This window comes from Rattus norvegicus, chromosome 16, assembly GCF_021556685.1.
Source record: "Rattus norvegicus strain SHRSP/BbbUtx chromosome 16, alternate assembly SHRSP_T2T, whole genome shotgun sequence".
Taxonomy (NCBI): Eukaryota; Metazoa; Chordata; class Mammalia; order Rodentia; family Muridae; genus Rattus; species Rattus norvegicus.
The window spans coordinates 9,771,557-9,783,715 of record NC_141549.1 but is presented as its reverse complement, the minus strand read 5'-3'; the positions used below and the strand labels follow the sequence as shown (position 1 = coordinate 9,783,715).

The 12,159-nt window shown below is 49.0% G+C and overlaps 1 protein-coding gene across 1 annotated transcript; it reads left to right on the top strand.

The window, feature by feature from the left end:
* Window positions 1–2,229: 2,229 nt before the first annotated feature.
* Fam25a (family with sequence similarity 25, member A) lies at window positions 2,230–6,010 on the top strand. Its single transcript, NM_001134849.1, is given in 3 exon segments — window positions 2,230–2,369; window positions 4,121–4,183; window positions 5,815–6,010. Coding segments are annotated over 3 exon segments (270 nt in total). The 5' UTR covers window positions 2,230–2,296; the 3' UTR covers window positions 5,949–6,010.
* Window positions 6,011–12,159: the final 6,149 nt, after the last annotated feature.

Here is a 12,159-nt window from a genome sequence, read left to right as displayed (position 1 = left end):
CTTTGATGGTTCCTCAAGTGTCTCCATGCGTTTTGAAGCCCCACCCCCACCAGCTGTACACTCCTTTCCCAGCCTAACGCCTTAAGTGGAAGGAATACCCTGGAACTTTGTCTTAAGTGGGAAAGATAGGGAGGACTGGACCTACTTGAGTTCCAGGGACCTCACTTTCATGGTCATTTTCACAGCCATGAGAATATGCATGCATGCATGCATGCATGCGTGTATGTATGTATGTATGTATGTATGTATATATGTATGTGTATATATATGTATGTGTATATGTACACACACAGACACATACATATCCACCTATACAACTAGCAAAAATCACATCCTTGTGTTTTTTCTCTTTTCTTTGTGTGTGTGTACATTGTGTATACGAATGCAGCAGGCAAGTGTGTGCTGTGGCACATGTGTGGTCAGAGGACAACAGAGGCTATCAGCCCTCACCTACCTTGTTTGAGACAGAGCCTCTTATTTTTTTCCCCACTGTGCGTACCAGGCTAGTCAGTCTGCAAGCATGCTGGGTTCTCCTGCCTTTGCCTCCCATCTTCCTGTACTAATCGTAGGATTATGAATTCTCCTTGCAGTTGGCTTTACATAGATCCTGGGGATTTGGACTCAGGCCCTTTGGCTTATGCGGCAAGTCCTCTGCCCAGTGAGTCATTTCCTCAGCCTGCTTTTCCTTAGGAAGGGCTCTTCCAAATCACATGTCTGCCCACTTCAGCCCTAAGGAGATGGCAATGCTAGATGTGGGGCTTGGCCTTGTGACTGGAGGTCCTACTGCCCACAGCATCCTTTAACCACAGCCCAGGGCCTGCCAACACCACCCAGGAACGTGAGAGGGCCTCAGCTCTAAAGGGCATGGGCTATGAGGGCCCTTGCTCTGGTAAACACTAATTAAGTCCTGTCATACCTAGCAGGACGGGTTTGAGGGATGAGAGAGGCTTCACAGGGATGAGGCCTTAGCCATAGTCAAGATTATGTGAGTGGGAACATTGGATGACCTTCTGACCCTGTCCCTTTGCCAATGGAGGCCCTCAGCTCTTTCGATCCAAGGGGTCTAACATGGAGTAGGGCCTCCTGCTGAGAGAAGCTCCCCCCACCCACCCACCCGCCCCCCCTTCCCCCCGGGGCTGGGGACCGAACTCAGGACCTTGCGCTTCCTAGGCAAGCGCTCTACCATTGAGCCAAATCCCCAACCCCGAGAAGCTTCTTTTTTGATAGATGAGCAGGAGGGAGCAGGCGTTTGCAAGAGCTGTGTACTCGTCCCACTGGCTATCAGTGACACGGCCAGGAAGGCATAGCTACCCCATTTTATAGATGAAGAAACTGAGGCTTTGTTTGGACTGGCGATTGAGGGAGGTAACATGTGGAATGTGGCTTGAGGAATCTCTCCCTATCCTGAGTAATGAGGGAGGCAGCATCTGACACACCAGGAAGCTGTGGAACTGCCCCTTGTGGGGAATTCGAGTTAGAGACAGATCTCCTCAAGTAGCGATGGGGTCTTCTGCCTAGATGTCTAGGATATGGGGAATTAAGTGTCTACCGCTAAACTCACGGAGCTTCCCTAGGAGCTGCACCCCAAGGTACAAAGTGGCCAGGATGCTCCCATGTGCTGGCCGCCCCAAGTCCCGAGTAACCCAGGAGCTACGATGAGTGAAACTCAGCTGATCGAGTCAGAATGACCACATGGGCCAAGGCTGTGCTCTCCATACAGCTAGACAACACCCTGTCCAGGGGAGACTACAAGGCTGTCCTGCTGGGGCAGGGTCTTGGCAGTGGGACAGGCAGTGGTGCCCGTCCACTTGTGCCTGACTCAGGGGTACTTTGGTGCTAGGCTTTAAAAGTCTGACTAGGTCACACTGGGGACCCTGACAGTCAGCCCAGAGGTCTTGTTCTCAGGTACACATCAGTGCCCAGGTTTAGAGAGCTTAGATTCCAGCCAGGATCTGGAAGAACTGTTGCTTCCGAGTGCTGTCCTCTCACAAAACATTTGAGCTCCTTGCCCCGGGGACTAGACCTGTTCAAAGCTGATCTCTCTGTTTCTGCCTTTTATCTCTGCTTCCCAAGGTCCTTGTCAGAGGGAATAAGGGGGTGGGGGCTCATTGAAAGGAGGGTAGTGCACAGTACTGGGGTAGCCCCACCCAGGTTCTGAACTGACTCATCTGCTTAACCTACTACTGGCTGGGTAAGGGCAGGGTGCCCTGGAGCCTGGCAGGCAGTCTAGGTACATATATAAAAGCACGCTCTTCCAGTCCGAGGAGCTCTACCTGTCACTGTCTGCTGCTACACGATGCTGGGAGGCTTGGGGAAGCTGGCGGCTGAGGGCCTGGCCCACCGCACTGAGAAAGCTACTGAGGGAGCAGGTAAGGGCCTGGGTTTCTATCTCCCCAGAAGTTGGCAGACTCCTCTGTTGAAAGTTGATTCCAGCAGGCAGGCAAGAGTCTGAGTAGGCAGAGGCTAAGGCCCATCAGGAAGCTTGGCCCACTGGCCCCACCAGGAGACAGCAAAGTTGGGGCACCGAGGCTGGGGTAGCTGCCCAGAGAAGAGTTGCTGTCCAAGCAGCCTTTTTACTAGGGATTTCTCCATAACCCAGGATGACCTTGGGTGAGGTGAGGAGTAGACCAACACGGAGGAGACTCCAGGAGGCCAGCAGGACCCAGGTGCTGGGAGAGGAGTTAGTGGCTTGGGTCCTACCTTTTGGAAGACTAGTGTAACTTTTATGTCACTATTGCTTATCCCAGGGCCGGAGGCTGTAGCTTGGTGGTAGAACATTTGTCTAGGCAAGGCCCTGGATTTTTGCAAGAACTATAAAATGAGATGAAACAAAAATCCTACCTAGTTTGATCAGTTTTTGCCAGAAAAAAACTTTAAAGCTTCAAAGGTTCTTTTATTATGAAACCACAGAGTCTTATCCTGTTCAAAGTCCAAAAGGACATTTCTATTTCTTCCAAGAACCGAGGACATGGTTGTGCCACCAAGGTCTGTCAGTACTTGTTCATGCGAGTCCCACTTTGGGACAGATAAACACCTGTGTCAAGTTGGCAGTCTCACTGGAAATAGCTGTGGACACATCAGCACTTATGTCATTCTTAACCCAGCAGCTGGATCTGACCCTCCCCCATTTTCTTGTTGTTGTTATTGTTATTATTGTTGTTGTTGTTCTTTTTCTCCTTCTTTTTCTCCTTCTTCTTTTTCTTCTTCCTCTTCTTCTTCTTCTTCTTCTTCTTCTTCTTCTTCTTCTTCTTCTGCTTCTGCTTCTGCTTCTGCTTCTGCTTCTGCTTCTGCTTCTGCTTCTGCTTCTGCTTCTTCTGCTTCTTCTGCTTCTTCTGCTTCTTCTGCTTCTGCTTCTTCTTCTTCTCCTCCTCCTCCTTTTCTTCCTCTTCTTTCTCCTTCCTTCTCCTTCTCCCTCCTCCTCTTCTTTTTTTTTAAAGAATTATTTATTTATTTTATGTATATGAGTACGCTGTAGCCATCCTCAGACACACCAGAAGAGGGCATCAGATCCCATTACAGATGGTTGTGAGCCGCCCCTGTGATTGCTGGGAACTGAACTCAGGACCTCTGGAAAGAGCAGCCAGTACCATCTCTCCAGCCCATGACCCCCTCCTTAATCTTCCAGCCTTCTGAGTTGTGAGGGACACAGCAATGGACAGAAGCAGTCTCTGAAATTTGGGTTCTAGCATGCTCCCACAAATCCCCCCAGAACCTGGAGGTGGGTAGGGATAGCCTCTCTTCCAGGAAGAGCTGCCTTGAGGAGTTTAGCTTTTCAAGAGATGTCCAGATGTGGCTGAAGTAGGAGAGCCAGCTCTTCCTGACTAACAAACTAATTGTCCCAACAAACCTACTTTGGCTCAGGTCTCCGGCTGACAGAAGGCTGTTCTAGGTATCCATGCCCTTCCTGGCTGGGGGGAGGGGCGTGGAGGGCTCTGCACATCTCCGGCAGCCAGGCAGCTTAGGGTCTACGAAGGGAGGCAGCTAGGGGTTCTTTTAATTTGTCTGTCATGGCTGAGGGCAGCATGCCGGAGTCTTACTTTATTGTCTAGAGGTACACGGGCCATCGTGAGGGAAGTGGGCTGACATATTCCTTCATTCTGAATTTGTCCTCTCTTTTCAGTTCATGCAGTGGAGGAGGTGGTGAGCGAGGTGGTGGGCCACGCCAAGGAGGTTGGAGAGAAGGGTAAGGCTCAGGCTGTTTGGAGATGGGAGATAGGGGAGGAGGAAAGAAGGAGAGACGCGGGGAAGGAAAGGACAGAGGGCTGCTGGGTGTAGCTCCAGGGTAGAGCACTTACCTAATATGTGAAGTGGTTGTGTCCCCAGAACTGGAACAGAGATAAGTAAGGGAGGGAGAGAATGAAGTAGGCAGGCAGAGACAGGGAGGGAGGGAGTTAGTGCTAGCCTTAATCCTTTTCTTGCTCAACTAGACCCAGCCCTGCCCCAGATGTAGCACCCTCTCGGCTGGGATGCAATTATCTGTAGGTTGTACCTTTTGTTAGACTCCATCCAGGCTGTTTCCTCGGCGGGATGTTAAGAAGACAGGTACGGCAAAAAGTGACGTGCTTAGGGACAGAAGCTTTAAGCTAGATAACCGTGTATTTAAATATGTTTATATAAAACTTTACTCTGTATGTGTTATGCCACGAACTGAACAGTGTACAAAACATGTCATACTGCACTGTCTACAACCAAGTAGAGTCCATCTGGACGAAGGACTTACATTTAAATATATGAATATGCCAAACCGTCAGACGATAATTGTTTAAGCTTAAACGGCTGAAATGAAATGCCACGGATTCATCCATTCATAAGCAGCGGAGTTCATTGTTTTTATAGCCAGTGGATGAAACATGTCTATGAGCCCAGAACTTGGGAGAATGAGGAATTTGAGCTAGCCTGGGTTACATAGCAAGCATCAGCCTCACTCAAGAAAGAAGAGGCAAAAGATGGAAAGGAAAAGAAGAGAAAAGAAAAGAAAGAAACGTGTTGCTCTGGGCACTAAAGTCTGGAATCCTCAGAGGCAGCAGAGGCATCTGGTGAAGTTGGCTCCTGACTCATGAGTGGCACCTTTTTGTCATGTCCTCACGTGGCCACACTAGCTTGCCCTCCTGGGTGTTGCCTCTCTTGCTCATGAGGCTCCATCCACCCCACTAAGCTCACCAGAACCACACCTCCCACCTCTTCACGGGTTGATCTTGAGGAGAATGACAACATGGGATTTTGGGAACACAAAGATTCAGACCAAAGAAGTGTCATAAGAGATGTTAGCATAATCTTGGAGAGGGGAGGCTCTTTTTGACTGAGATTAAAAAACAAAAACAATCCAGGAGTCATAAAGAAAATATTAGTAGTTTCAACATAAAACTTTACTATTTTACATAGGAGGGGCGAGGTGGGGAACACAAGAAGCAAATTGGAAGTTAAGTCAAAAGGAAGGCTACACACAAACTGTGAGAAAATAACAGAAACAAATAATGCAATGTAGCAACCACATGAAAAATAGTCAAAGAATACAGACCATTAGTTTCTAGAAATGTAAGTAGCCAGTGCACCCGTGAGCTGTTAGTGATGCCTCGTTCAAATGTGAAGAGACAGTTTGAAAGTTGGTGGGGTGGGGATGGTGGGAGTGGGGTGGGGATGGTGGGAGTGGGGTGGGGGGTTCTCACCAAGTGAGAATGACAGGTGCACTTGGCCCTCTGTGTGCAGGGAGGTGCTGCTCCAGAGTTGACCCCGTAAAATGCCCTCACCTCACAGGCCTCTCCTGCTGGAAGCACAGTGGGTCACCCTCACACTTTTCTTTTTCTTCCCCAACAGCCCTTACCGATGCCCTAAAGAAAGCCCAAGAATCAGGGGACAGGGTGGTGAAGGAGGTCACTGAGAAGGTCACTCACACCATCACTGATGCCGTTACCCACGCTGCAGAAGGCCTGGGCAAACTGGGACAGTGAATCTGCCTACCAGCAAGGCTGGCCCTTCCCGAAGGTCAATAAAAAGTATGGAATGCAAACAGAGTCCGAGTTTATCTCTGTTTGGATGGGATCCCTAGGCAAAATGGTTTCTGTCGTGTTTGCTTTGGACACGAGGTCTTATGTGGAGCGGGCTGGCTGGAACTCACTTGCTGTGTGGCTGAGCTGACCTTGAACTCTTGCTCTGTTTGTTTGCCGCCATCCTGAGTGTGGGACTGTGGACAAATGCCACCAGGACTAAGTGTTTTTTTTACTAGAAAACGCTGCCCACTGCCAGCTTCTCTTCTGCTTAGGAGGTATTCAACACACCTGCCTGCCTGTTGTAATTTCCAACTCCAATAAAAAAAACACACAACCCAGTTATTAATTATATTTATAAGCTATATGCCTAAACCGGGCAGATCTATCACCATATTAACTTATTCCCCAGCTATGAGACCCCTTGCAACTTGCAGCTCCTCCAGGCCATGGAGTTCTGCTCCGTTTTCCTCCCACCTCCTCTTCCTCCGTCCTCTCTCCTTCTGCCCACTCTCCAAGACCTCCACTCCCACCTTTCCCTTCCACTGCCCAATCACAGGCTCTAGTCTTTATTCGAACAGCACCGGTGCAGCCCACCACACCTGCCACCTCTTGAATCAGAGGAGGACTCATCATTCTGACCAGCAGCCTGTGTGTGTGTGCAAGCTGGCCAGCACCACCTCTGCAGCCCTGGAAATACAAGCACGTATCGCCAGCATGGCTGCTTTAGTTTTTATTCTGAGGATAGAGCTCAGATCCTCATGACCGCTCAGCACGCCCTTTCGCTAGGCAGTTAGGGAACCTCGAACTGTTAGTCTTTCCCAGGTCTCTCTTCTCCTTTTCTTTCCTTCTCTGCTGAGTGAACAGAGAGGCCTTAACAAGCACTAAGCTGATCTCTAGCCCCACCCAGCCCATGCTGCCACTGTGTAGTGATAAACGGCGTTGAGGAGCCCAAGGGCACATTCACTGTGACATCCTTTGGTTTTCCTCGCAATGGAAGATCAGGACCGACTGTGATTCAGAGCATAGCTGGGCTGCTTGCTCTAAAAGACCCAGATAAGCATTTATGCCAAATGGTACCCAAGCCAGTTATCGAGGAAGAAGTCCACTGCTTGTTTCTGGAGGCTCCTGTTGGACTCCACTTGGAGACCTTTGGGCAAGACATAGGTAGTGGGGTGGCAGTGGCTCTCCTTCTTTTCATGAGTGACTCAATACCTTATATGTGTGCGACTGGATGCGAATGCACAGCTCTGGAACATCCCCACTCAGGAGACAAGGCAGGGGGACCAGGAGGACAAGGTCAAGCCTCAGCTATACAGTGAGCCTGAGGCCAGCCTGGGCTACATAAGACCCGTCAACAAGAAACAGTGTGTAAGTAGGCAACATTTAGAAGTTTTGGAACAGGGGTTGGGGAGATGGCTCAGTGGTTAAGAGCACTGACTGTTCTTCCAGAGGTCCTGAGTTCAATTCCTAGCAACCACACGGTGGCTCACAACCATCTGTAATTGGATCTGATGCCCTTTTCTGGTGTCTGTAGACAGCTACAGTATAGTTATATATAATAAATAGATAAGTAAATCTTTAAAAATGTTTTGGAACAGAAGCTGGGTATGGTGGTAATGCTGGAAATTCTTGCCCTGGGAGGTGGAGGAAGGAGGCTGAATTCTAAGCCAACCTGGGCTACATGAAAACCCTTAAAAATAGGGGCTGGGGACAATGTGGGCAAAGGGCTTGCTGCCCAAGCTTGAGGACCCAAGTTTGAGTCCCCAGCCTCCAAGACCCAGAGGTATGGAGCAGAGACGGGTGGATCCTGAAATCTTGCTTGCCAACCAGTCAAGCTGGGAGAAATGGTGAGTTACAGGTCTAATGTGAGACACTATCAAGGTGACGTGTGCTGGGGAGGAAGACACCTACACCAGCCTCTGGTCTCCACAGGTGCATGGGCTAGTGTACCTGCAAATACACATACAACTTGCATGTGTTTCACACACACACACACACACACACACACACACACACCCCACACTGGTGATACACATTTCTGGGGAGCATGGATTAAGATTCTGTGTAAAACTATGATTTTTATTTATCTTGCTGGAAGCTATTTGCTTTTAGCAGAAATGACGAGAATGAGGAGAAATGATGTTTTGGCTAAAGAGTAGTTGTTTTTTCAAGACAGTGTCTCTCTGGGTAGCCTTGGCTGTCTTGGAACTCATTCTATAGATCAGGCTGGCCTCACAGAGATCTGCTTGTGCTCGGCCTCCAGAGTGCTGGGATTAAAGGTGTGTATGCATACTCCTCCCTCTCCAACCCCTGCCTAAACTGGCTTCTTAACATGTTTTGGTTCTTCTAAATCTGTCTCACAGATTTCTACAAGGCTCAGGAATATCAAAGGATCCACGCTGGAAATAGTACGGTCTAGCTAGTGTTGTACTTATCTTGGCTTGACTCTTGAAGACTTCTTTGGATTTCCCCAATCCAAACCCAGGCTTGAAAGGCTAAGGACAGCATGAGGGGAGACAGGACCTAGAAAGGTGCCAAGGGGAAAGATGCATTCACTGTCGTATGTTCATGGCAGCAAGAGTGCGACAGCAACAGGGAAACATCCTGTAACCAGACACCTATAGAGTCCACTGAGTGGAGAGTTCCTCAGTCTGAAAAATGAGGTCTGCGCCTGGAAGTCTACCAACCATCCTTGGCTAAAAATAACACCAACACAGGAAATGGAACATTCCACGTGGCTACAGAGGAGGAAGGGCTGGGGATGCAGCCCATTAGGACAGTGCTTGCCTAAGACAGGGGAGGCTCACCCCTGGCTTGAAAGGACAACTAGGGGAATGTAAACATACTGTGTCAACTAAGTAAGATCCCAAATACGTTTGCAGAGCAAGTTCACTTTTCGTAAGACAAATGACATATGAGAAAGCAAACTTTATGGCTCATACTCAGCAGTGTTAGCAGGAGTCCTGTCTGTGGGATATGAGCAGTCCTTCAGGGGTGTGCTATTTCTCTGGTGTTTGACTTTAAGAGCAAACTAATGCAGCTGTTTCAGAATACATTGTGGAGGGCTGTACTAGCTTATTCCAGACTCTTTCCCAGTGCCGTGCCTCGGGGTGCTCACCACTTGGGAAGAGTGACTAAGCAGCATTTGGAAGCAGAGCCCTGAGGAACACTGCATACCGGGGTTAAGACAGCCGCTCACAGGCTGCAGAGGCCAGCTTGCATTAGTGAACGTGCATGACCAATCTCATGTGAACGAGACCACATGCTGCGAGTTAGACAAACAGGGAAACTGTTCTATCTAAGGCTGGTGAGATGGCTCAGTGGATAAAATGCTTGCTGAGCAAGCCCGGCAGCCTGAATTCGGTCCCTGAAGCCCGCATAAAAGTGCAGGGATAGAACGAACTCCATGAACTTGCCCTCTGACCTCTGCAAGCACACCATGGCATATGCGTTCCCTCACCCTGCAGTAACAATATTAAAAAAACTGTCCCATCTTCAAAGAGTCCGAGTGCTGCCTGCACCTTAACTCACACCGCACTGCCGTTTCCTCACTAAGCACCTTTTCTGACTTGCATTTTCTTCCATGTGTACTTGGCAATGTGGGGCGTGAAGTCAGTGTTATAAAAATAATGGGGGCGGTGTCAGCCAAAAACGGTGTGGTGTGTTCAACTTGTCTCACTCTGGCTCATCCTCTGCTCCGACTTCACCACAACCTAGCAAACTAGCAGTGGGCTATTACAGGGAGCCTCGACAGTCCTGAGATTCCAGCACTAGAAAGTTACAAGTACGATTCCTGGAAGTTGGAGGCCAGACTGGGTTGTAAGAGTTAAGACTCTGTTTCAAAGAGGCTAAACAGCCTACCGGCCCCTGAAAAGACAGAATGTAGCTGGGAGTTCTTAGAAGACCTCATTTAGCTGGGCACGGTGACGTAGATCTTAAATTCCTACATTCAGGATAGGGGCGGGGGTCATGAGTTTGAGGCCAGCCTGAGCTCTGCAGGGAGACCTAAAGGCTGGGGGTGTAGCTCAGTGGTATTTGTTAGCATGTGCTGGGTTCTGGGTTCCAGTTAGAGCACCACAGAAAACAAGGGAGCCCTTACTTGCTGTGGTATGGCCGGACCACACCCAACAGGACGGACCACCCACTGCCAGTTGTCTTTCCTTCTCCCAACAGCAGCTCATTTTACACTGAAAGCCTTCACTGAGGGCCTCCAAAAACACTCAGATGTCATCCCTTAAGTCGGTGGCTGCTCATTGTTTGGACAAACAATAGGAACTTAAGTGGGAAAACTGGGAAATGCTAGGCCTGCGGGGTTGGTACACTCAACTTATTTCTGGGATCTAGAGACGCCTGCGCGGAGCTGTGCAGACTAAGGAAAGAGCACAGGCCTTAGTTCTGACCTACCTCGAGGTTTTGGGCCTGATGGTGGAAGCTCTTCAAGCTGCACACAGCACTTCCTGGCAACAAAGCCTTCCTAGCTCTAGACTGAAGAAATCTCCCCAATGGCTGAGTAAGTAGAAATGTCAGTGACCACACACCACAGACTTCAGGGTCAGTCAGAAAGATTATTAAATAAGGGTATGGAGGGGAGCAGACTGAGCTGGCTGCTGGTCCCCAAGAACATCACGGCATGTATCAGGATTCTGAAATGTCCCAGGCTGGGTGCAGCTCAGAGTAAGGGTACTGTTATGTGTACGGGTGTTTTTGCCTGTATGTGTCTATGTCATGAGTGGGCCTGGTATCCCTAGAGGCCAGAGAGGTGGGAGTTAAGGCAGTGGTAAGCCGCCATGTGGGTGCTGGCATTGAACCCGGGTCCTCTGAAGAACAGCCAACTCTTACTTAACCACTGAGCCATCTCTGAGCCTGAGCCTGTTCTCAACTCCACAATCTTTGCCTTTCACCTCACAGGAGGAAGTTACTATAGCTTTTAGGGCTGTTTAAATCAGTTGGCCACTCAGCAAGCTGTGAGGCGACTCGAACACACAACCTTAACCTTGTGGAAAAGGTCTCCTCGGCCTAACATAGCATATCATGCTCTTCTGCTGGCCACAAGATTGGATGGTAGCTGTGGGCATGAGGATTCCCCGAGTCTTCTGAGTCTTTCTTAGTTACCTACTACCCAGACAGTGCTTGTTTGACATCGACCCTGGATCCAGTCAGTCCTTAGAGCATACTGTGATCCTCCAACATCACCTCAAACAGGTTTTGTAAATCACTGTTTAGAGAACTAGAAAGTTGCCCTGCCATTCCCAGGGAGAATTTAGTTTTTCCAAAGACACAACAGGAGACATTCAGGGTCTGTCAGACTCAAGTTCAATTCCTTACCCATTCTCTATGCCCTGACCCCTTCATGAGCACCTTTTTTCAATCCTTAGTTTTTTTCCAACCATGCCCGGGAGTATGGTCAACATGACCTAGGGGGAACTGAAGACCTCAGCAGCTGCCTGCTTCATATCTCTTCTCTGGCCTCCTAATTCACACACCCGCGTGATGAGCAAGGTTAATTACACCCTGCAGTACTCGGCCACTCTTACTGTCACTGGCCTGCGTCTCTTACAGCCCTTGTAGGTGGCAGGAGAGGCGGAAACAGAAGCTCCTGTGTGTGGAAACCATAGCATCTCTGGCACTCACAGTAGGAAAGCTAGTCACTTGAGAGTCTACTTCCTAAATTAGTACTTACAGACGAACCCATTGGGTCATTAATAAGCATCTCAAAGTAGATGCTGTATAAACACATGTCCACAAAGAACTACCAATGGGTAGTTAGGCAAGTGCCATAACCGAGGATGACTGTCAACTCCTGATCCTCCTGCCTCACCTCTCTATGCTCAGATTAAGGTGTATGCTATGAGTTTGTGTGTGGTACTGGGGACTGAACCTTAGCACCCTACATCCAAGCCCCACCACCCACTCACATAATATATTCTTTTCTGTACCATTTCCCCACCTTTACCAGACAAGGTGTCACACAAGCTATGGTGACAGTATAGCTGAGGATGACCTTGACCTCCTGTTCTTAGTGTATAATGTAATGGGCTTCACTCTAATTCCTCATCCCACGTCTCCCTCGTTTCTACTCTGCTCTCACCTCATGAATGTATTAGTTTAATGCCTTAGAAAACACTATTACCCTTTCCTTGTTCTACATGCTTCCACACTTTCATGTCATTTA